At 37.7% G+C, this 21,405-nt stretch overlaps 1 protein-coding gene and 1 long non-coding RNA gene across 3 annotated transcripts; both read right to left on the bottom strand.

Annotated features, from left to right (window-relative positions):
- Positions 1-431: 431 nt before the first annotated feature.
- Positions 432-21,033, bottom strand: LOC140305548 (complement C3-like). 2 transcript variants are annotated; one of them, XM_072384459.1, is made up of 43 exons: positions 20,905-21,032; positions 19,701-19,896; positions 19,436-19,598; positions 18,908-19,002; positions 17,851-17,939; positions 15,871-15,953; positions 15,695-15,782; positions 15,425-15,527; positions 15,202-15,322; positions 14,865-14,980; positions 14,441-14,587; positions 12,594-12,693; positions 12,379-12,473; positions 12,063-12,254; positions 11,775-11,930; positions 11,425-11,554; positions 9,808-9,876; positions 9,434-9,631; positions 9,236-9,347; positions 9,032-9,120; positions 8,801-8,940; positions 8,288-8,500; positions 7,819-7,882; positions 7,640-7,729; positions 7,269-7,475; positions 7,057-7,132; positions 6,762-6,921; positions 6,495-6,590; positions 5,905-6,055; positions 5,561-5,646; positions 5,181-5,258; positions 4,907-5,062; positions 4,743-4,805; positions 4,102-4,183; positions 3,949-3,988; positions 3,729-3,819; positions 3,532-3,621; positions 3,342-3,444; positions 3,138-3,227; positions 2,829-2,921; positions 2,639-2,722; positions 826-970; positions 432-701 (listed from the first exon to the last, which is right to left on the bottom strand). In XM_072384459.1, the coding sequence occupies exons 1-43, from the start codon at positions 20,979-20,981 to the stop codon at positions 560-562; spliced, it is 4,959 nt and encodes a 1,652-aa protein (XP_072240560.1). In that variant the 5' UTR covers positions 20,982-21,032; the 3' UTR covers positions 432-559. The 2 variants fall into 2 exon arrangements, 1 of the variants encoding a protein (XP_072240560.1); XR_011915357.1 differs by lacking the exons at positions 432-701; positions 826-970; positions 2,639-2,722; ... (1 more) ...; positions 3,138-3,227; positions 3,949-3,988 and having other exon boundaries at positions 20,905-21,033.
- LOC140305550 (uncharacterized) lies at positions 16,049-17,844 on the bottom strand. The gene is made up of 2 exons (XR_011915358.1): positions 16,370-17,844; positions 16,049-16,258 (listed from the first exon to the last, which is right to left on the bottom strand). It is a non-coding gene; the product is annotated as an uncharacterized lncRNA (long non-coding RNA).
- Positions 21,034-21,405: the final 372 nt, after the last annotated feature.

Genomic DNA, 21,405 nt, shown 5'->3' with positions numbered 1-21,405 from the left:
AGGGCACAACCTTTCTAATCATGTTCATGCTTAAATGATCCTCCAGTTTAAATGTATCCATAGAATAGGGAAGTAATTACTGTTTTTGCTATGTTTGTACTTCTTGGTTCCGTTCCAAGGCATAGTGTCCATCTATCCAATCATTTTTCACGCTTACCGGAGATCTGGTCAACATGTCCAGGAGACATCATTACCCAACTAACACTATTCAGCGATGTTGGGGAGTGCTGTATAGTCTGCATTGTTTATATATTTCCAAGCTAAAACGCTAATGATTTGAGTTAATATGTTTCTATCAACATCTTATAGAGCTTGATAATGAGCTGACAAGCTTAACCGAGAATTTTCATCAAGTGCTTTGAAGGAGGAAAACTAGACCATTAAAAATGTGGGGCAGGGAATGATTCACAAAATCGAACAAAACTGAAGAATTGAAATATAAGGACCATTATGTTTTATTCAGCACAGTATAAGTTATCCTTATGTCACAATCAACATTTACAAATATTTTGCAAAATCAAAACTTTCTGAAAATAATTAATTGCTTCCTTGAGTTTCGCTACTGCTCACAGGCAAATACATTGTACTGATTGGTCATCTCCTTCATGCCCAAGCAGATCGGTCGGTATTCAGAGGTCTGACATTCACTGGGTGTAGGCCAGTACTCAATCCAGGTTCTTTCACCAAGCACATATTGATACCTGAGGAGAGAAATTAGACCAAAACACTGATGATGATGTGACTAGCTCGCTGTAACATAGTGGAACATTATAAAAGCATAAGATATATTAAATGCAGTGAAAAGTACAAAGAAAAAAAACTTACGTTTGCTGATCTTCTTCAATGTGCGTGTCAGTGGATGAACCCATGATCAGGTATGTTTTGCCCTTTACCAGACTTAAAGCTTCTCTGCAGTGCTGATAACTGAGGAAGGTGCGCAGTTTATTCAAAGGACTGACATCAGTATTTCCTGTAATGGCAACATAGAAGAGACAGAGAAAGAAAGCACAAATGGATCTTATATGTAACTCTTTGATTAATAGGCAACATTGATGCAACAACCTGCTTCTCTGGGCTCAATGTAGCATAGTCTCACTCCAAAAAAAAACTTGTTTTGGTTTGTTTGGTTCCAGGTCATGGAACAGTGGACCAGATCTTTACCCTTGCAGAGTTACTGAGGGGATCATGGAAGTGTGGCCATTAAGTCTACATGTGTTTTGTAGACTTGGAAAAGGCTTACGACCGTGTTCTCCGAGGGATATTGTGGGGGATGCTGAGGGAGTATGAGGTAGCAGAGATAGATAGTTTTTCAAACTATCTGGTTCCTACATAACCAAAGCAAGAGCTCTGTGTCCGCATTCTTGGCACTAAGTCAAACTAATTTACAGTGCATGTTGGACTCTGACGAGGCCTGCCCCTTGTTATTGATCCTGTTTATGATTTGCATAAACAGGATCTACAGGTGTAGTTGTGGAGAGGAGGTGTCTGATTTGGGAACCTCAGGGTCAGATCTCTGCTTTTAGAGAAGATGTGATTCTGTTGGCTTCTTCAGGCCATGAACTTCATCACACATTGGAGCAGTTCACAGCTGAGTGTGAAATGGTCAGGATGGGAGTCAACTCTTCCACATCTGAGGCCATGGTTCTCAACCGAAAAAAGGATGGAACTTTCTCTGGTTGGGGATGAGTCCCTACCTCAGTCAGAGGAGTTAAAGTATCTTGGGATCTTGTTCACGAGTGATGGCAGGTTTGAGCGAAAGGTGGACAGATGGATTGGGGCTTTGTCAGCAGTAATGAGTGTGCTGCTCCAGGCTTTCAATTGACTGGTTCATCTTTGTTCCAACCCTCACCTATGGTCACTAGATCTGGTTAGTGACCAACTGAACGAGATTGCAGATACAGGTGGCTGAAATGAGTTTCCTTTGGAGAGTGGCCGGCCCTTAGGCTTAGAGACTGCGTGAGGAGCTCACCCATCTGGAGAGTATTCGGAGTAGAGCCGCTGCTCCTGCGCATTGAAAGGAGTCAACATAGGTGGTTCGGGCATCTGGTGAGGATGCCTCCTGGTCGCCTCCCTTTGGTGGTTTTACGGGCCATCCATTGGATGGATGGATGTCCTTTTACTTGAGTACTTCAGACTGTATGTATGTTTGAAACTTGGCACACTGATAAGAATATCTCTACAAAGCAACATTTTGTAACAAGTAACTAGTAATTGTATGCGATTCTATTAAGTTTTTCAAATATTGCAACTATTTGGCACATTTTAACATAATGCTGCTGCGTTTTCAGACATTTCTTGTGGAATCATGATTGGATAATCATGGCTGCCCTGCCTCTGGGCAAGAAACTAAATGAACATGCTGGCATCTCTAAAGTTTACTTTCAGCTTTGCTTATTCAAAATGTAGTTTAAGTGCAGAAAATGGCTTTTTTTGCATTGCATTCTGTACCGCACAATTAGTTGTTTCTTGGTTGAGAACAGAAACATATTGAAATCCATGTCAGGTGCCAAGCAGTGCAACTTAAGTTTGCAAAATACTCGCAGTGGCTTGTTTGTCATATACATGCAAATTTCAGGGAGGAGATGTATAGGGAAGCATAGAAACAAGAGCAGAAGTTTTAAACAAGGTCAGTACCCACCTTCTTTGATGACTTCTGTTACCCTCATTACGTAACTGTCCGTGGACAACTCGAATGCAATATTTTCCACCAAAACTTTGTATGCTGTGAGCAGACAATGCAAAGATTTTAGCTCTATTTCTTCATCTCAATTTAAATACACACTTTCTGAGGGTAGAAATATAAATGAAGCACACTTATGGTTTCTTACCAAAGTCAATTTTGCTGGTCTCTGTGCTCTCGCAAATCTTGGCTGTGCGCTCATCATTGCTGACTTTTTCCTTCTTCTGCATACTGCAATTCTCTGAAAATACAAAATAGATACAGGGTAAGAACACAGCTGATGTATGTATGTATGTTTATGTATATGTGTATAGTTGTATACACTTATTCAGTGTGTACCACTGCAAACTAAAACTAAACTAAATAAAACAAATATCAATTATTAAATAAAACCCTCATCTTAATCTGATTCCAGCCTCAAACAACAAGGTTATTGAATAGTCAGAATCTCGCTTACCTTCTGCACATACGCACTCATCACCTCTGCAAAGCTGCAGTAATTGTCCGGCCCTCCTCTCTGGATGGTAGAATTTAACACATGGTGTTTCTGAAATGGAAGAAATGTATTTTAAATAATTGTCCATTGTCCTATTCACTTTTTAAGATGAAAAAAATTTAAAATTAAAGATCAATAAAGGCAGCATATTCTTCTAAGACTTACGGTCATAGTATTCATAGACAGACACAGCTGCTGGTTGTAAAACGCCCACTTTCATTGTCTGATGGATCCTAAACGAGATCTCTTCTGGTCGTGTGTGAGATACCTGTGGGAGGTGTGAAGCAAAGGGGAGATAGACATGAATAAAGTGATGTCAAGGTGGAGCAAGACACGGAGAAGACCAATGTTTTACCTTGTCCAAGTAAATGACAAGTGAGCCTCTCTCTGACAGAACTGTGTTCATCTCATATTTTGCAATGGTGGCGGCACGTCCTTTAGACAGCTACACAAAAACACGAGACAAGCATCTAATCAGTCATCTTTTTAACCACGGTTAAACAAAGGTATTTATTAATCATAATCTAAGACAGTGAATATTAGCCTTCTTACTAGGCCCAGATCGTTTGTGTCAACAGTAAATCCTGTTAGCAAGCCAATATCCAAGATTGACATGGTTGCATCACGATCCTTGTCTTTGAACCTGTATACAACAATGGACGGAGTAATTAAAATACTAAGTAGTTGGAGAGGATGAAAGCAAATTACTTGATCAAATATTGTTTCATGTTTTCAAATTATTACAAGCAAGAGTGTAGTGTATTGTACTTACAAAAGCTCTATTCTAAGTATGTATGTCTTCTCATCATCATCTTCAACAAAGTATAAGATATGCAATAGATTAATCTAACCATTATCTAAACTTTGCCTGCATGGATGCAAGCAGACCACAGAGGCTTGAATAGACAAAGGGGAGCAAAATTACCTGGGAGAAGCTGCACTGACACGTTAAACTTCTGGCAGTCACTTTCCTTTTGTTTAGGCAGAGCGTAATACAGTGACACCATCTGTCAAATCAATTGAATAATTATGTGATTTTTAATTGTAGTAAAAAAAAAAAAACATTTGTCTTAATATTTCTTATACCCATTCATCCATAATACTTAGAAAGTTTATGACATTCATCAGCATTCACTTTGATGGGACTTTTCACATTCAAGCCCATTTTAATGCCAATGTGTTATTGCCAAATAATTAATTAAACTATTTTTCATATTGCATTTTCTGTTGACCAATACTGTTATTTCTTTGCCTCTAGCCTCTGAGGAAACATGCAATGAAAAGCTGTCTTCTTTATTGTAAATCATCAGCTGCCCATATGTTTATCCATATGAAAATTTAATTAGTCTGCATCTGCTTGAAAGAGAATAATGTGCAAACATTTCCTCGGATATGAAAGGGAAATAACAGCATATGTTGCCTTTTTGTCTCAGTGAGATAAGAAAAAAGGTAAATAAAATATTGGTAAATGATGCCCATTGTTTAGATATGCATATAATACACTTAGATTTGTCTAGTTTCAAAAGCAAATGATACATACAAAAATAAATGAAAAAAATCTCTTACTTGCACAGTTGCTTCTCCTGTTCCTGTGGCACTCACTTTCACGTCCTGGTTTATGTCGTTAATCTGTTGGGATATACATGCACAGATATCCATACACAGGAATAAGTAGACAACACTGACATACACGGAGTGTTGTATGTGTGAATGAGAGATTGTGTTCTCACTTTGGATGTTCGTGTAGCATAGTGGTTTTTCCTGTTGAAGTTGTACTTGTCAGGCTTTGATCTTCCTGGCAACAGAATGTCTACATTCAGATTATATTCTGGTTCTTGAGCCATGGTCCAGTACTCAGCCACAGCCTGGTACACCATGATAGTAGCCTAGACAGAAAAATGTGAAAAACAGAAGGTAAGGTAAAGCTAATAAATAATAAATGAACAACAGAATTTCACTGAAAACAGACAAAAAAGTCTTGTTGAACAAAAGGTTTTATATTACCTGAGTTGATCCATAACCTCCACCCACAGACTGCTGTTGGTTGAACCATCTCACAACAGGTCTTGCATCTTCAAAGGCCTTTATTGATAAAAAGCAAGAAAAAAATTCAACCATTGTGGCTGATGATGCACAGAAGTTTTAGGAAAAAAGCGCTGACTTTGTTATAGATAAAATGTTACCTTATAGTTACTCTAGATTCATGTTTCTTAATCAGGTTGTCTTATAAAGCACAATAAAGCGATATAAATTTCATGTCCATGGTTTTGCAGCAGAATTTGTTTGCTGTTTTTTATTTCCATTTTCATCTGTTTATTTACTTTTGGTAGGAGGACATGTATAAATCTCTGCTTGTCAAACACACTCACGTGTGACAGGCTTACCTCAGCCCTGACCAGAGCCAACAGAGCATATGCTGTGGCCTCCAAAGTGAAGATACGCTTCCCAGGTACTGACCAGTGGGAAAACTCTGAAAGATATAAACAAATATATTTTCCATAACTGAATTAAATATGTTCCCCAGATGCTGGTCAGTCAGTCAGTCACTTGAGCTTTCTATCTATCTAGACTATTTTAGTGTTATTACCATATTCACTGAAGGGGATACTATTGTATGTTTACTGAGAAACAATCATCTAATAAGTGACCTTATTACAGTTCTAGCTGAGAAAATGTATACAGCAATAACTACTTCAAAATGTTTTTTAAAAAATCTGTTTGGCTGCACCTGGAGATACAAACTTGTAGAGGACCTCCCGATTCAATTTTTGTTCATTGGCCAGAGCATATGATGTCATGGCAACGGCATATGGGTTGGTCAGACTTTGCAGGCGTTTCTCCAGGTAGGCAACTGCTTTGTCAATGCTGCCTGGCAGACTCTGGACAAATGAAGAATAGAGAAAGGGGATGCAGGATATGTATATTTTTGGTTAACAAGAAGTCACCAAAAGACATTGACATGAATATAAAAAGCTGTAATATCCATTCCTGTTTGGGAATGCTGTAACAATTCCTCTTCATTTCTTTGTGAGTCACCCTAAACCTCATTCATTTACATTTGATACTGTGCAGTGGGGTTGAGATGAAAACAGAGAAAAACTGGAAGGCGGGGTCAAATTTAGCAGTCATAGTTATTTAATTCTTTGTTACTTCTGATCGTCTTTGTTCTCACGTTACCAGTTTACAGGAAGCCTGATGTTTCCACAACATACATACAAGATGAAAATAATAATTTACTTGACTGGCAATTTTCAAGTATATGATAAGTTTATTTGAAGAGAGGGAAAAGAAAATGCTATATACTGTTGAGGTACTCACATTAACTTTTGCGGAACATATTGTGCGTGTTTCCTGCATGGCGATGAGGCAGAAGGCCGTCATGGAGGCGTCCGAATCTTTGCCACGCACATCACCCTACACATGCATACACACCGTTGGATGTCGGTGCCATCATTATCATCATCATCAAAAAAAAAAAGACAGAAATGATCCTTTCATTCACAGCATATATTAATTTGTTCAATGTGTGGCATCTTTTTTACACTAAAAATAAAAAAATGATATCAATGAAATTGATGCACTCACAATCATCTCTCCGTGGATTACTTTTCCAACTTCTTTAAACAAACCGTCTGGCTGCTGAGCATTTAGGATCAGATACTTGACAGCGTCACAGATATGTTCAGTTTTCACTCCCACCAGATTGTAGGCCATGGAAAACACTTTGATAACATAGGCTGTCAGCCTTGAAAAGGAAAGGGAATGGCTTGATCGTCAAGTGTCACTTGCTTGCATATAAAGTACACCTTTGAAAATTCAGAAGTAATGATGGGATGTGCAGAAAATGGTGTAGGAATCCATGTATGTTTAAGTGCCTCACCAGCTGCTACTTTTATGTGAAGGCCACACAGCAAAAGACCCATCACCTTTACGGAAAGCCAGCTCATTAGTGTAGCCTGAAAAAAGCAAAAAAACACAACCTTGTTGAGAAAGCCATCAACTCTGTAACTTCCTATCCACTCACAAACATTTTGAGAAAATCCTTCCAATTGAGTTCTGTGTTGAAATGTCTTGTAATCTGTGTGAGCCTACCAGTTTTTATGTGTTGGAGAGCTTCATTACGTTTCTGAAAGCCCACAGCTTCCCACTGTTTGGTTTTGTCCAAATATGTGGTTGCAATGACAGGGAGGGTCATATGGATCATATTTTGCTCTCCACAGCCTGAGGGCTGTCTGATCAGAGTACCCATTGATTTCCCACTAATCGCATTCTCCACTAGTCCAGAAACTTGTTCTCTACCTGAAAGTAAAAAAAAAATTAAATCCTTTAAGTTAACAGCAAGACTCTTAAACAGACATTCAAAGTCCTAACAAACAGCAAGGTACTCATTTCCATTTTCATCTTTTTCATTTCCATTTGCCATTGCATCTCGTAAGTGGCTAAAATATAACAGTATCTCTCACCTGTGACTGAAACCTGTGTGGTAGTAGGTGCGTTTGGAACCAAGCCGGCTTTGGGAATATTACTGTTCAAAATTTCTACTTGTACACGATCTAAAAGCAGAAAGCAGTGAGGGATCAGTTAGTGAGTGATAAATCTATTACTAAACAGCTACGTTGCACTTTTGTGTAGATGAACCCACCTTTGCCTTTATTAACTGGATCCAGAGTTACAGTCTGAGCAGTTTTGACCAGTACACCCTCAGGCTGCACAAAAAAGAGGATAAACATTATTCATTGTTGATACAGAAAGTTTTCAGATACTTTCAAAGTTCCCAGATTTTGTTATATTCCATTCTTCCTTGAAATGGATTCAGTTGATATTATTTTGATATTAATGTACATACAATACTCTTAATTTATCTTAGAATTTAGTGATATGAGACTCACAATGAACTGTTTCTGTCACTGGTTCTTTACATGATTCTATGTATTGTGTCTAGTTGGACATGATTAGGAAGAATCATTCATTCAACTTTATCATTTTATTTCATAGTGGAGTATTACATTTAGATCAGATAGATTGAAAAATCCCAGTCTGTATCCTTTTCTACAGGGAATAGATAAACAGCATATTTCATAACATATAAAATATATATTTGTCTCTCTTACCACCACCCTCAGTAGCTTCATGATTCCATCATTTAGGTGGGAGTCTTTAACAGCTGCTTTGACCTCAATGCTACGTTGTCCTTCTTTCATGGGAATAATGACAAAGGGTACAGAACGCGTATCAAAGGCCCCAACTTTGACTTCCTCACGATACCTCCTGCGTTTGGAGGCTGCACTGCACACACTCTCCTCCTCAGATAGATCAACACGAACCTTAAAATAGGACAATGATGAAGAAAGCGGTTGATATATGTGTTGTTTCACAAATATAAACAATATGATCGTCCAATAAAGTGAACTATGTTTATCTTTCTGAGCATATGCTGAAAATTCTCAATTTCATTGAGAGTATAAAAATCATTCCCGTCTTTGAGAAGAATGTACAAGTAGTCAAAAAGGATTACATTCATTGGTATTAGTTAATGATTATCTGGGAAGGATGCACTCATCATTTCAGGAAATATCCAGATCGCAGAAGATCTGTTTTTGTTGTTACTTTTGTTTTTGACGTACAGTGATAAGATCAGGGCTGTAGTTGTGAAGAATTGCTTTGATTTCCAGCTGCTCTCCACGGACAGCAGAATAAGGCAGCCTGAGGTCGATGAAGAATTTCTTCTGGACAATGACCTCTAAAGGTTCACCAACACAAATTCCTTAAAGATGATAGAATGGAAAAAGAAAAAAAGTGATTAAACAGCAGAGAAGAGTTAGCATTTAAATGATGGAAGAGGGACTCCTCCTCACCATGTGTTCTTGAGAGACTGATGCCAGTGAACTGCCAGGTTGTGATTGAGTCTTGCAAAGGAATCCCTTTCTCCCATGAAGTGGTCTCGCTAAAACACAGGAAAGTGTCAGCAGTTTGAGGGACAGCTATAGGTCGATTGGTTTAGCATTTAAACTGATCAAAGTATCTCCTTTGTCTTTTTGTACAACTTTCAGTTTACTCACCAGTTTGGTCTAGGGCAAGGAGGCAGTTTGATGTCTGACCACAGCCAACTTTCAGGGAACTTGGTGCGAGTAACAATTTCATTGCTATCCATGTAACTATCATCCGACTCACCTATTTATAATGAATATCGTATCATTATGTCTTTTTATTGCAACTAACATGAAGAGCCACCCTCCATCCTTTTCCCAATCACTTACTGCGAGCAAGATAAAGGCTTTCCTCTTTTTTCTCAGCTATCTGACTTTCCATCTCTGTGCAGCAGTGCAGGAAGGCATCAACACAGGCTTTACCATCCACTATGTACTCACTGCGCCGCGCACAGCTGTATGAAAGAGGGGTGTCCTTCATGCCATCCAAACAACAGTCACGTTGCAGTTGATCATCATATTGGTTCACTGGAGAGACAGAGGGTTGTGGATAGAAGAATAAAGTTCTAAATAGGAATTACGGAGCTAGACAAGTCAGAAATATAAAGTAGAAAAGCTTTCTGACTATTCACTGATGCAAAGATTAAAGTTATGTGTTGGAAAATATATCGTTAATCAAGTCGGTTTAGAGCAGGGCATCTTACTTAAGGTGGTTCTGACTTCGAGTACAGTTGAGGCTCGTTTTTGCCTTGAAGGTCTTGGACATTTCAATTCTGAAAATTCAACACAGAATGATATTTGACACAGAACCCAACAAGCTTCAATCAAGAGTTGAGTCTTTTTCTAGGAATGTGTACTATCACACACATTAAATACATTTTTTTGGCATTCCTGATGGCAGGAAACATTGTAATCATATGATTCTCTAATGGGTTCTCTAATGGTGCTTCCTCCCACCATCCAAAAACATGCATGTTAGGTTAATTGGTGAGTCTTAACTGATTCCGAGGTGTGCATGCGCATGGTTGGTTGTCTCTATGTGACCCTCTGATAAACTGGCGACATGTGTAGAGTACGCCCTGACTCTCACTTGGATAGGCTATAGTACCGTTGCTAAATTGGATTTGGAGGGTATAGAAAATGAATAGATTCACCCTCCATGCCTTAAATGCTGTCCTGGACTTTGAGAATGCACAGTTAACTGTGCAGTTGCCCATCTGGGCTGGGCTCCTTCTTCTTGGCTCTGCCTCCCAGTACACAGCTGCTGCACTTTGATCAGGCCCACTGGCAGCTTCTTTACCATTTCTAATATGTAGCTCTTTATATAAACATTGCTCACGTGTAGTGTTAGACAGCTGCGATTGAATGCACACGGCTTGCCAATATGTTACTTGTTTTGCAATGTGTTTAGTGCTTACACTGCATTACTCACATTTGCAGAACTGTGAGCAGTCTTCATCTTTGGTATAGCCATAGTGTTTGTGTATGTTTGGCTGTGGATGTGCTGCTGTACTTGCATTGATACAATATTAGTGTGCATTTTGTCTATGTTATCTATATTAAGGCATACATTTGTCTGAAAGGGGGCAAGGTTTAGTTATTACAGCACTCTTATGCTCTAGGACCAGGGATTATAACTTGTGTATTTATGTTTAGTAAGGCAGTTAAGTATTTCCTTTGCATTTTCCTTTAAACCATCTAAGATGACTGTGTTAGTATCCATTTTTTTTTTATTTAATCCAAGTGAGTTGTAAACACCCACAGGCCCTGTTTTAAGTTGCAGTGTTACTTTTTGTTAATGTCATATTAATATGTTATCATTCACTGAATAATGAATTTCTCAACACCATCTGTTATTTACCTCTTCTTTCCCTTGTTGAGCAGGGTTGAAGCAATATCTACAAGTGATATATTCATCTAATAAAAAATAGCAAGGGGCTGGCACAGTGGTGTGCCAGTTAGCACTGTTGCCTCACAGCGTAAAGGGGCCTTGTTTGAGTTTCTGCCTTTCTGTTTGAATATGTATGGACTTTACATGCTCTCCATGTTCAAGTAGGTTTGTTCCAAATACTCAATTCTAAAATATGAGTGTTGGATTAATCAACATTTTTAAATTGGCTGTAAATATGAGTGTGAGCATACATCAACGTTCGTCTCTTTCTCTGGACTTGCAAGTTTTCCAGGATTAGTGGATCTAGAGGAAACTGACAACTCACTGAAACTCATATTTTCATTTGTTGGCAAAACCTCATTCTAGAGTGTGCATTTAGGAGAGGAAATTGACTTCACAATAGACTTAAATTGCTATCTTATATTGTCACCTTGTCTGTAGGGTGTTCCCAAAGCAGTGCTGGACTCAAACAGCAGCCCGGCATCAAAGAACACATTCATACCGTCCTTCCCTCCACCTGCTGTGCAGCCTGTGTCATACTTCTCTACCACATCCCACACCTGTACAGCAGAGAGGCAAACAGATAAAGCTTCGGGTTGCAATATAGAGGTCAAACATTCAGTTCTGATGTGACAAGGATAAATTAGTATCTCACATTAATAGTCCTCTTCATCACTGTGTACTTTTAGAAATACTTGAGAGTGAACAGATGTGGATTTTAATTCACTGCAGCTTTTTAATATAATCTATTTAGAAAATTTTAAAGATGAAAGAAATTACTTTTTTCTGGGTGAGGCGGTGCTTGTTGTTTAGGACATATACGCCTTTATCGACTGCCACCAGTCCCACTGTGGCCCCTGGATCTCCCGTGACTCTCAGATTAAACATCTTGCGTGGCTCATAGGAGGCAGCGGGTTTTGATGCTTCCAGTCTTAGCTAAATATGAAGAAAATGGCAATGAATGGGACATACAGCTATGCAAAAGAATATGTCCATGATACAGTTAACATCTGTGCACCTTATTTGTCAATTATTCACTCTGTTACAAAAGTGCTGGATGTCTCTCACCGTGCCCATGCATGAGTCTTTTACATCCACCCAAACAGAGTCTGACACCACTTCATTATCAGCTGGATGGTAGTAGGCTATGATACGGAATGATGGCAACATCTCTTTGGTAATTTCAATTATCAGGGAAATCAGAACTTGGCCTTGGGTTGTATAACGTCCTGATTTCACAAGCTGGCCTCTGCTCGTGATCTGGGGACACAAGTTTATATATCAGTACTTATCAAATATGAATGCACATACTATCAGAGATTGCAGGAAACAACTAATGTCATTATGTATGTGCACCCTGGCATAGGAAAAAAACATCTCTCACCAGGTATGTGATGTCTTTCTGTTCACTTGGTTGTTTATTGAGGTTGAGGTTGATTTTCAAGTTGTCTCCTAATTTCAGCTCAGCTGTATCCACACCTGTGAAATTGATAAGCTGCTAATGTTTTAAAACATAAAAGATCTGACAAAGAACAATTCTTTGTCAGTGCAACCGCCTCTTTATTTGACTCTATAACATTATTTCAAGATATTATTTACCAATGTGGATATAACTCTTGCTTTTGGTATTGTATGGGATAGCTTCCATGTTTGCTGATGCTTGTCTTTCTGGTGTAAGCTTAGAATCCTCGGTCTTTGCCTGTAATGAAAGACTCATACACTTAGGCATACAGCATAAAAAAGTAATACCTAGTTAAATTCAACAAAGAAATTGACTATTTCTATCCCTAAAAGCTCTTCTCTCATGCTCTTGTAATGTTTAAATGAATTAATTCTTATTGATCAATATCAAACAAATTGTAGGTGCAAAAACTATATTACTTATAATTACAAAATGATCTCCTAACAAAACAAGAAAATTTGACTTGCCAGTGATTTTTTAGATATGTCAAATTTGTTGCCTCAAACACCACAAATATCTTGTAACTGGAGTGATTAGATTACAAATAATTACAGTTGTCTTGTACAGTGCATATGTTTAAGAATTATTTTTATTTTTTGGTTTGTCAAAGCAAGGGTTCGTTACTTTGATTTAAGATGCTAAATTTCTGATATAGATTTCAGTTTTTGCATAGCTGAAACTTGAGATTGCTCTTTTGACAAAACCACACTTAAGAGGCAACAAATCTTATTAAAACATGTTCATTGTTTCCTTCCTCAGGGTTGGACAGCTGTAATAGTCTTTTAATGGGTATGGATGAGAAAGGTAATAAATTGTAAAATGAATGAACAAATGAATTACATGAAATAATAAGTAATTATTTGATAATGAATTGTAATAGATAAATAAACAAATAAATTAATGGATAATTGTGGCAGTCAAACTCCTACTACAAAATAAGAACAGTACCACATCAAACTAGTATTATGACCATATACTTGCTGCCTATTAGTATTACAAATCATTACAAATCACTCATGTACTTCATGGCCTGACTGCAAAATATGCATCAAAACTCAAAGGTGGCAGCTTGCTGCAGTAGCGCTGAATATATTGTCTTTCTTTGTATCCTATTGAGATTTTTTCATCAACGTTTTTCTGTGAAACTACAGATTTTTCTTAAGATTTTTTTATTCTTTTTTATGTTCTCCAGGTGGAATGATTTGTGCTGGCAATTCTGACAGTTTTTCTGCATCTGTTCTCATGTAAGAAGCAACTGACTGAGCTACCCAAAGTGCAAATAGTGCCTGGAATAAAACCCCAAATTCAAATTAACTGAAGAGGAGATGTATAAGATGCAGAACAAGCGCAAAGCAGAAAATAAGGAGGAGGAAACTTGTAGAGGATGCAGCAGGAAAATCAGAAAAGCTTATTTTCTTAATTATTTTCCATCACCAAGACAAGACAATCCACAAACGTGTATGTTAGGTTAATTGCTGATTCTAAATTGAGCACAGGAGTGAGTTGGAGTGGGCATTGTTGTTCATCTCTCTGTTGGTTCTGTTATAAATTGGAAAGCTCCAGTGCCCCATGACCTGGAACTGGATAAATCGGGAATATGAAATGAAAGGATGAATGGATGACTTGAAGTAACCTCCTGCCTGCCCCAGCTTAACCTAACCCACACTAAAGAACTAAAGAAAACATCAAGAAGGACTAATGTTTGATTTTAAGACTTTGCTTGAGTAACTCTGGTTAACTCTTCTGTTGCTTATCACCCAAGATGTATTCATACGAGAAAGGCTTGTTGTTATTGTTTTTCAACAAATAGTTTATTAAAAAAAATGTTTATTTTCATACTTACCTCTTGAATTACTGATGTAGTTTTATTTTTTACTTTGAGCTTGAGTTTTGTTATTTGTTTGTTTAGTTTTTTATTGTTTTACATTTTATCTGTGGTGTTCTGTAGTTTTTAGACATTTATCAATTGTTTTAAGTTACTTACAGTGATAGCCAGATTGGCGTTTCTCGCTGCTGTATTGATGGTAAGCTTTGCCATGCCATTGGCTGCAGTGGAGCCCCTCACATTACCAGGAGTGACCACCACTGGAATACCTTCTGCTGGACTGTCATCGGGATTCAGTATTTCAACCTGACATTAGATGTAGAAAAAAGAATGAGAAAGCCATTTTATTGAAACATATCTTTAGAGCAGTGCAATGCTCTGACGAAAGTTTTTCTGCAAACAGTTCTAGGTGTGCAGTACAAATTAAACTTGAAATAATTACATAAATTATAGCTACATCCTAATAAATATCTGTGCATTAACAATAACTGACTTCCACAGAAGAAATATTATCTGTGTTTTGTTTTTTTTTTCAAATTAAAGTCTAAATATAACTGCCAAATAATGTAACTTGGTACTTTACCGCAACATCAAAGGACATTCCTGGTTTGAAATATTTGGGCGTTCTCTTGAAAGTGATGCTGTAGGGTGATGTGACAATCTTGATGCCTCTCAACTCTGCTTCCACCATTTCACTACCTGTAACAGAAACACAGACACACGTACAGAATAACTGAACACCATGACCCTCTTTCTTCACATTTGTGCTGATATGATGTTCTTCTTAACTCTTGTTTTAGTCATTTTAGACTTTAAATGTTCTCATATTGACTTTGAACTCTCTGTGCCACTTAGTACGAATGATTGATGCAAAATCAAAGATACTGAACAGGCATAAACATGCGGCCTGTCTCTCTTACCGCTGTCTGTCAGCACACTGACAGACACAAAAATGGAGTTCCCCACAAGCTGGAGAATGTTTGGGAAGGTCTGCGTTATTTGCTCCTTCTTTAGCTCAACCTGTCCTTCTCCATTCTGGATCTAATGAAATGTGGTAAAGAAAAGTCAGCCTGATTTCATATTAACATCCTTAATACTGAATACAATTACAAAGGATAAGAAATAATACTCTAATGTGCTCACAGGCACTCTTGAAAGGGAGTGTGGAAGGCTCTTCTTCTGATCGTTCTCTATAATCCCAAATACGACATAGCCTGTCCCATACACTTCTTTTCCAAACAGGTATCTAAAAGAGAGACATGTTTAAGTCCTACACTGAAGTAAAACAGGCCAACCTGATAAGCATTGTCACTGTAACAACAACAAACATGAAAAAGATTGAAGCACACTGTATTTAGCCTTACAGTTACTTTTCTAAATAAACCTGAATGCACAAAAAATGTCTTCACATACGTAGCTTTGATTTTGATGATGAGTTCATCGCTGTCCACATAGAAGAACGGGGTAATGGGTGACAGTTTAACCTCAAAACTGGGAAGCACTGTTGAGTGACAAAATCTTGTGAACGTTCAGTCAGGCGAGAAGCATTTGAATGTACAAGCCATTAGTGTTAACAGTGAGAGATTTACCATATTCTTTGACCTCGAATTCTGCAGAATAGGTCTGCTGTGGGTTGCTGTTGAACCTAGCCACCACCTTCCACTGTCCAGGACTACACCAAGAGACACACATCTTAGTAATCATACAATAAATAATTCAATCTCTATAACACAGGGTTAAGATAACACTGGAATAAGACTTCTGAATAATTGTTTATCCGTCACACAAAGCATTTAATGCTTACAGTGTCTTATAGAGAGTATTACATACCAAAAATGTTTAAAAAGAATCCTTAGCCTGACTGACCGTACTGATGAGGATGTCACAATAATGATTGCAAAGCAAATAACTACTAATGCTTTTCTCCTGTAGCAAACCTAGTTTTGTCATAAAAACATGAAGGTACACAGTTAAGACCTTCAGTGGAAGGCACAGGCACGGTGATCTATGCATCTGGCCATACTCCATCTTCTGGGAGTTTTCTTTGCAGAGTGAAAAATTTGGGGGGGATGTATTTAAGTGAGTTACTACAACATATTCACTAAGCTTTGCCTCTTTATAATTCACAGCCCTTCGCAACTTTATTCTACGGCAAAAAAAAAAAGGTTTGTCTTAAATTTTGTGGCTTTGGCTGCAGTCCCGAGGGGGCACACAGGTGTTGTGCAGAATGGGTGGAGAAGAAAGTACAATGAGTGAAGGAAGATATTTTCCATTTGTATGCATTCATTTGGAATGTCAGAAGAAGTGATTATCAGAACATACTGCAAGCCGAGTTGTTCTTGGTAAACAAAAATGCCAGCAGTCCAAAAAACTTTTTGCAGCTTCTCACGTCTTACCTGATGTCTCACCAAGTCCTTGTTAAATCTGACAACAATAGCACAAAAATGGCTCCATATGGCTCTTTTATCTGATATTTTCTTCCAAGACTTGTCACTGTCACTGTGACTCCATGTCTGCTCTACATCTTGAATTGTATAGATTTGATTTTGCTGTCATGTTCATGCTTATGTTGTCTATGTTGGAACAACAATCTCCTGAGTTGTTGGTAAATGACAGACTCCTGATTATTAAAAGGTCTATTTGTTTGTGACTGTGTACTAATGGTTCGCTGCTCCTGGATACACTGTTCTGATTATTATCGAAATGAGCTGGTCCCATGTGTTTAGCAGATCAGTGCAATTTTAGGATATGTTATCTATTATATACCCATAGGTACTGCTTCTGATTTGAAACCACGTGAAAAATTGGAGAGTAAATGCAAATCTTACTCTTTAGGTTCATAAAGATACAATAAAAATATCAAGATGGATGCTTCCTAAAAAATGGCACATAAAGTAAAAATTGAACTGTTAAAAAAGGAAAATTACTAACAAAATTGTCCATGAACTTCAAAATGCCAACATGTTTTGCAACATTTTGATAAACAGGGCAAGATGCACAAAGATTGAGTCAATTTTCTAATTTTAAAGCCATAAAAAAAAAATTCTAAAAACATAAACACTGAAGGATTGATGAAAACTTGAAGAACACAGAATTGCAATACAGTGGTGTGTCAGTTAGCACAAGTCTGGATTACAAAAGCCACAAAATGGAAAAATACCTGAGGGATATATTTTTGTCCAGACTCCAGACTGCCAATATAAACTATATTAATGCAAGTTTGAATTACATAACAGGAATTGTTCCCAATAGTTAAGCCATATTTGACCTACAGCACTGCATAGCATACACTTGTATAAAAATATCACATATGTCATTCTTTCTCTCTTCCATGCACACCTAAATCTTTTATTTCTGTCCATTTGGGCCGTTTCAAAGTCTGTGGCTTTAAATCCTCTGAGATGCTGCTAACCTTATTATGTGAGATATTTTCGCTTTATTCACTCATCATCTAGGTTAAAAGAGCATCCATGACTAAAGCAACAGAAACATATGACTAGATAGATAAATTAAGAGATTCAAAAGATAGACTGTAAGGAAACAAACACTGTAAGAAAAAACAAACTCACCTTACAATGTCTCCAAGCTGGAAATCTCCAGTGTGCATACCTGCATTTAGAGAGACTACTTCAGGTGGTAAGATGATGCCCTCAGGAGTCTGAAAACATTTTACAGGTTGTTAGGATTTGTGTTGAATTAAATCCATCTTGTTAAAGATGCTTGATGGATGTATTTTGGTTGTTCTGATTTGTCCTCCCAGTTACAGCTGATTAGGGGATGTATTTGGGGTAAGTTATTGGCAGAACTAAGATAAAGACCTCTAACCTAAAGCCATGGTGTGTCTCATCAAGTCAAATAATTAGAACTAATTTTGACAAAGAAATCTAAAAACATGGCTGCTTATAAAAGAAAGATTTTCCCATGGCTCAATTAGCCCCAGGTTGGCGGTAAGTTGCACTGTCTGGGAGTTAACTTATCACCTAATTTTATCTAAACCAAACCTTGAGAAACTCTTATACTATGTTTTGTAAATTGCTATACTTATTTTTCAAAATAATCTTTGTTTTGGGGATTTTTGCAAACAAAGCAACAGCTTAAACACCAATGCAGATGACGGCACAACACTCTATTCGCTAAAGTTCCATTGAGTTTTTACTCCTTCTATGCAGTTTACTCGACTCATTTTACCCCAGACTGTTGGTTCACTTTGCTCCATAGCAGATATTTTGAAATAAACAAGCCAGCTTAACAAGTCAGGCAACTATTTGACTAAATGATCAGCATGTTTTTTTATACTGACAAATTAACAACATGTAACATTAATATATTTCTATGCCTGGATAAACTGACATTGTTGCAGCAGTCATTATAGCTGATATGACAACATTTTACTTAGACAAGCCAAAAACAGATTTCTAAGAAAACTGCAAATCGCTCCTCCCATGTGCCTCTTCTTCTTACAGTCTAGCAGAAAAGAGGAGTGCTTCCAAAATGAATGATCACAAGACAATAACAGTGCATGGTTGCCAAGATACATAGGGTAGGTCGACGTACTCACTGGCTCATCTTACCCCATTATCCCCTATTACTTTCGTGTCTCCGCTTATAAAGAATAAAGCACAATACCACAATTTCAATGGAGATGGAAGCATCAGCTTGGTTTTGAAGATTCCCTTCCACAGGCTCCATTCCTGGCGTCAGTGCAAACATCCTGTAAAGAACTGGTAGAAAGACACAAAGTTAATTTAGCTTCTCAAAGTTAAGCATAGGTTAATTTATTGTATTTTCACTCAAAAAACGACACGTCCAACCTACTTCCTTTGTGTGTCTCTTCAAATAGTCTTCAAAATAAATCTCAGTTAATCTTCATCCTTTTGATATCTTTTGATATCTATCTATCTATCTATCTATCTATCTATCTATCTATCTATCTATCTATCTATCTATCTATCTATCTATCTATCTATCTATCTATCTATCTATCTATCTATCTATCTATCAATCTATCTATCTATGGTACAACTTTTCCACACAAAATGGGATATGTGGGAGCTTTGAAAGATGATAATTTACAATCTGATTTTATATTTAACTACCATAAATATATCTAACAAAATCTTGTGTCTCACATCAGCAATGAAGTGCTGTAGTCACCTTTGGTGCTCGGGGTGTAGATGGTCTTGTCGGTCTGTATGAAGATGTAACCAGACTGGAAGGACACCAAAACAACTTTCTCTAGCACTCGTCCAGGGAAAACAGCTTGAAGGTAAACATACTGCTTTTCATTGGGATCTCTGCTGAAGTCTCCAGCTGGGATCTGGAACCAGAGGAGAGAGGTGACTTGTTGTGTTAGGAGTACAGGAGTGTACTGAAGTGAGTGATCTTGTAACATTAACAAATACATCAGCATTTCATTTACCGTTATTTTCCCAATCATCTGGAAGAACCCTGCACTGGTGAGGGTCACAGATGTGCTTGCCAGCTTTTTAGTTTTTGTTGGATGGTTCTGCACGTTGATTTCAACCCTAATGTCTCCCCCTGCGCAGTCTTGACACTCAACAAAGATGTTTTCTGTTGTTCCCACTCGCAGCAAGTTGGGAGCAGACATCACCTCTCTGTAGAGCAGATGGTGAAAGTATTATAGTCACTTTGTAAAAAAATAAAGAAGTAAATTAATTCATTTGAACCCTGTCCTGAAACTGACTTATTGATAAACATTGTATCTAATTAAGGCAGGATAACGTGTTCCGTTTTCATCGCATGCACAGACTGGGAGCCTACTATATTTATAGGAGTCAAATGCAGGATCCCAAGTCTTTGAGGGGATATAGGAAGGCCTAAAATTGGTTTCATGGTAAATTTTAGAATTAGGTTAAGGTCACATTTATAGGAAGGGTTAGCGTTAGGCATCTGTTAGGCAGCTGTGATAGTTATGGTAGGTGTCAGGGGAACGCATTAAGTAAAAAAATTACAGTCGGAAACTTCTAAATATCCATGACTGACTTTTTTTAAAATTCATTTTACCATTTGAAATAACAATTATATGGATAATTATTCTTATCAAAAAATATCTGTATCTCCTTTTTACTGTTATTGAACCTTTGGAGGGTCATGACCGTCAGGTTAAGAACTTCTATCCAATAGTTTTGTTTCTGTCTTTCTTTTTCCTTTTATGTAGATATTTGTCTAGACGGTGGTTGTGAGCTGCTTTCTGGACTTTACACCTAACGAGTAATCTACTGATAATCTTGATTAAGATCGAACAATTGATTGCTAAACTTTTCATCATGACCCTGTACTCTGTTTTCTGTGGTTGCTTTGATCCACCACTATGCAACCGCAGAACATGATGATGAACTAACGTGATGGTAAAAAATCTTCTTATCTTGACCTTTATGACACAAACTTTTAATAGGAAAGATAAACTTTAATTGTCTGTGAAATTTGGTAAAACAATACCCATATGCTTTCAAAGATTCCCACCAGAATTCAGAAATAAATTCAGTTAGAGTATTCTGCTCTGTTAAGAGGAATAACACTCCAAAACTAACAAAAAAAACTTTTCAGAGCTATGTTTTCTATGAATCAGTGAAAACATGTATATATTCAGTAGGACTACTTACAGTCGACCTCCATCAGCAAGAGAAGTCAGGGAAGCAAAGGCCAGAGAGGCCAGCAGCAGCAGAACATTCCTCCTCATCCTCCAACCTGATCCTGATCTGCTATCAATGCAGACTGGAGCTCTGCAGCACTCTCCTTTTATCCACTGGGGAGTTAGTAGACTTATTTACTGTTTCGGTTCTCCTCTTCAAAGAGTGTCTCTGTACACTTAAGCAAACACACAGACACATGATTTCCCTGCAGTAGTTGAGAAACTGCCCAGCCCACATAAACCTTATCTCCTTTCTGAGGAAAAGGATAAACACTGGAAATCAATAAGCCTTTGGCATGTTTCACTAACATCTAAACATGCAGTCAAATAACTAGTTTCATGCAGGATCACAGGAAAACAGTTTCACCGTTCTAAGATATACTTTCAAAATGTGAATCCTTTCTGTCTTCCCTTGACTGGGAACACTTGACAGATTTATAGCTATTATTTTGCCCGTAATGAATCAATAAAC

Source organism: Leuresthes tenuis, unplaced genomic scaffold (assembly GCF_036924035.1).
Source record: "Leuresthes tenuis unplaced genomic scaffold, fLeuTen1.0.hap1 SCAF_4, whole genome shotgun sequence".
NCBI lineage: Eukaryota > Metazoa > Chordata > Actinopteri > Atheriniformes > Atherinopsidae > Leuresthes > Leuresthes tenuis.
Note: the sequence above shows the minus strand (reverse complement) of the source record. Positions and strands in the feature narration are given on the sequence as shown.

Coding starts and splice junctions, on each gene's coding strand:
- LOC140305548 (XM_072384459.1), bottom strand. CDS start 20,981: ATGAGGAGGAATGTTCTGCTGCTGCTGGCCTCTCTGGCCTTTGCTTCC. Junction 7,133..7,268: donor TCTCCAACACATAAAAACTG/GTAGGCTCACAC, acceptor TGCTTTTTTCAG/GCTACACTAATGAGCTGGCT. Junction 3,820..3,948: donor ATACTTAGAATAGAGCTTTT/GTAAGTACAATA, acceptor TGTTGTATACAG/GTTCAAAGACAAGGATCGTG.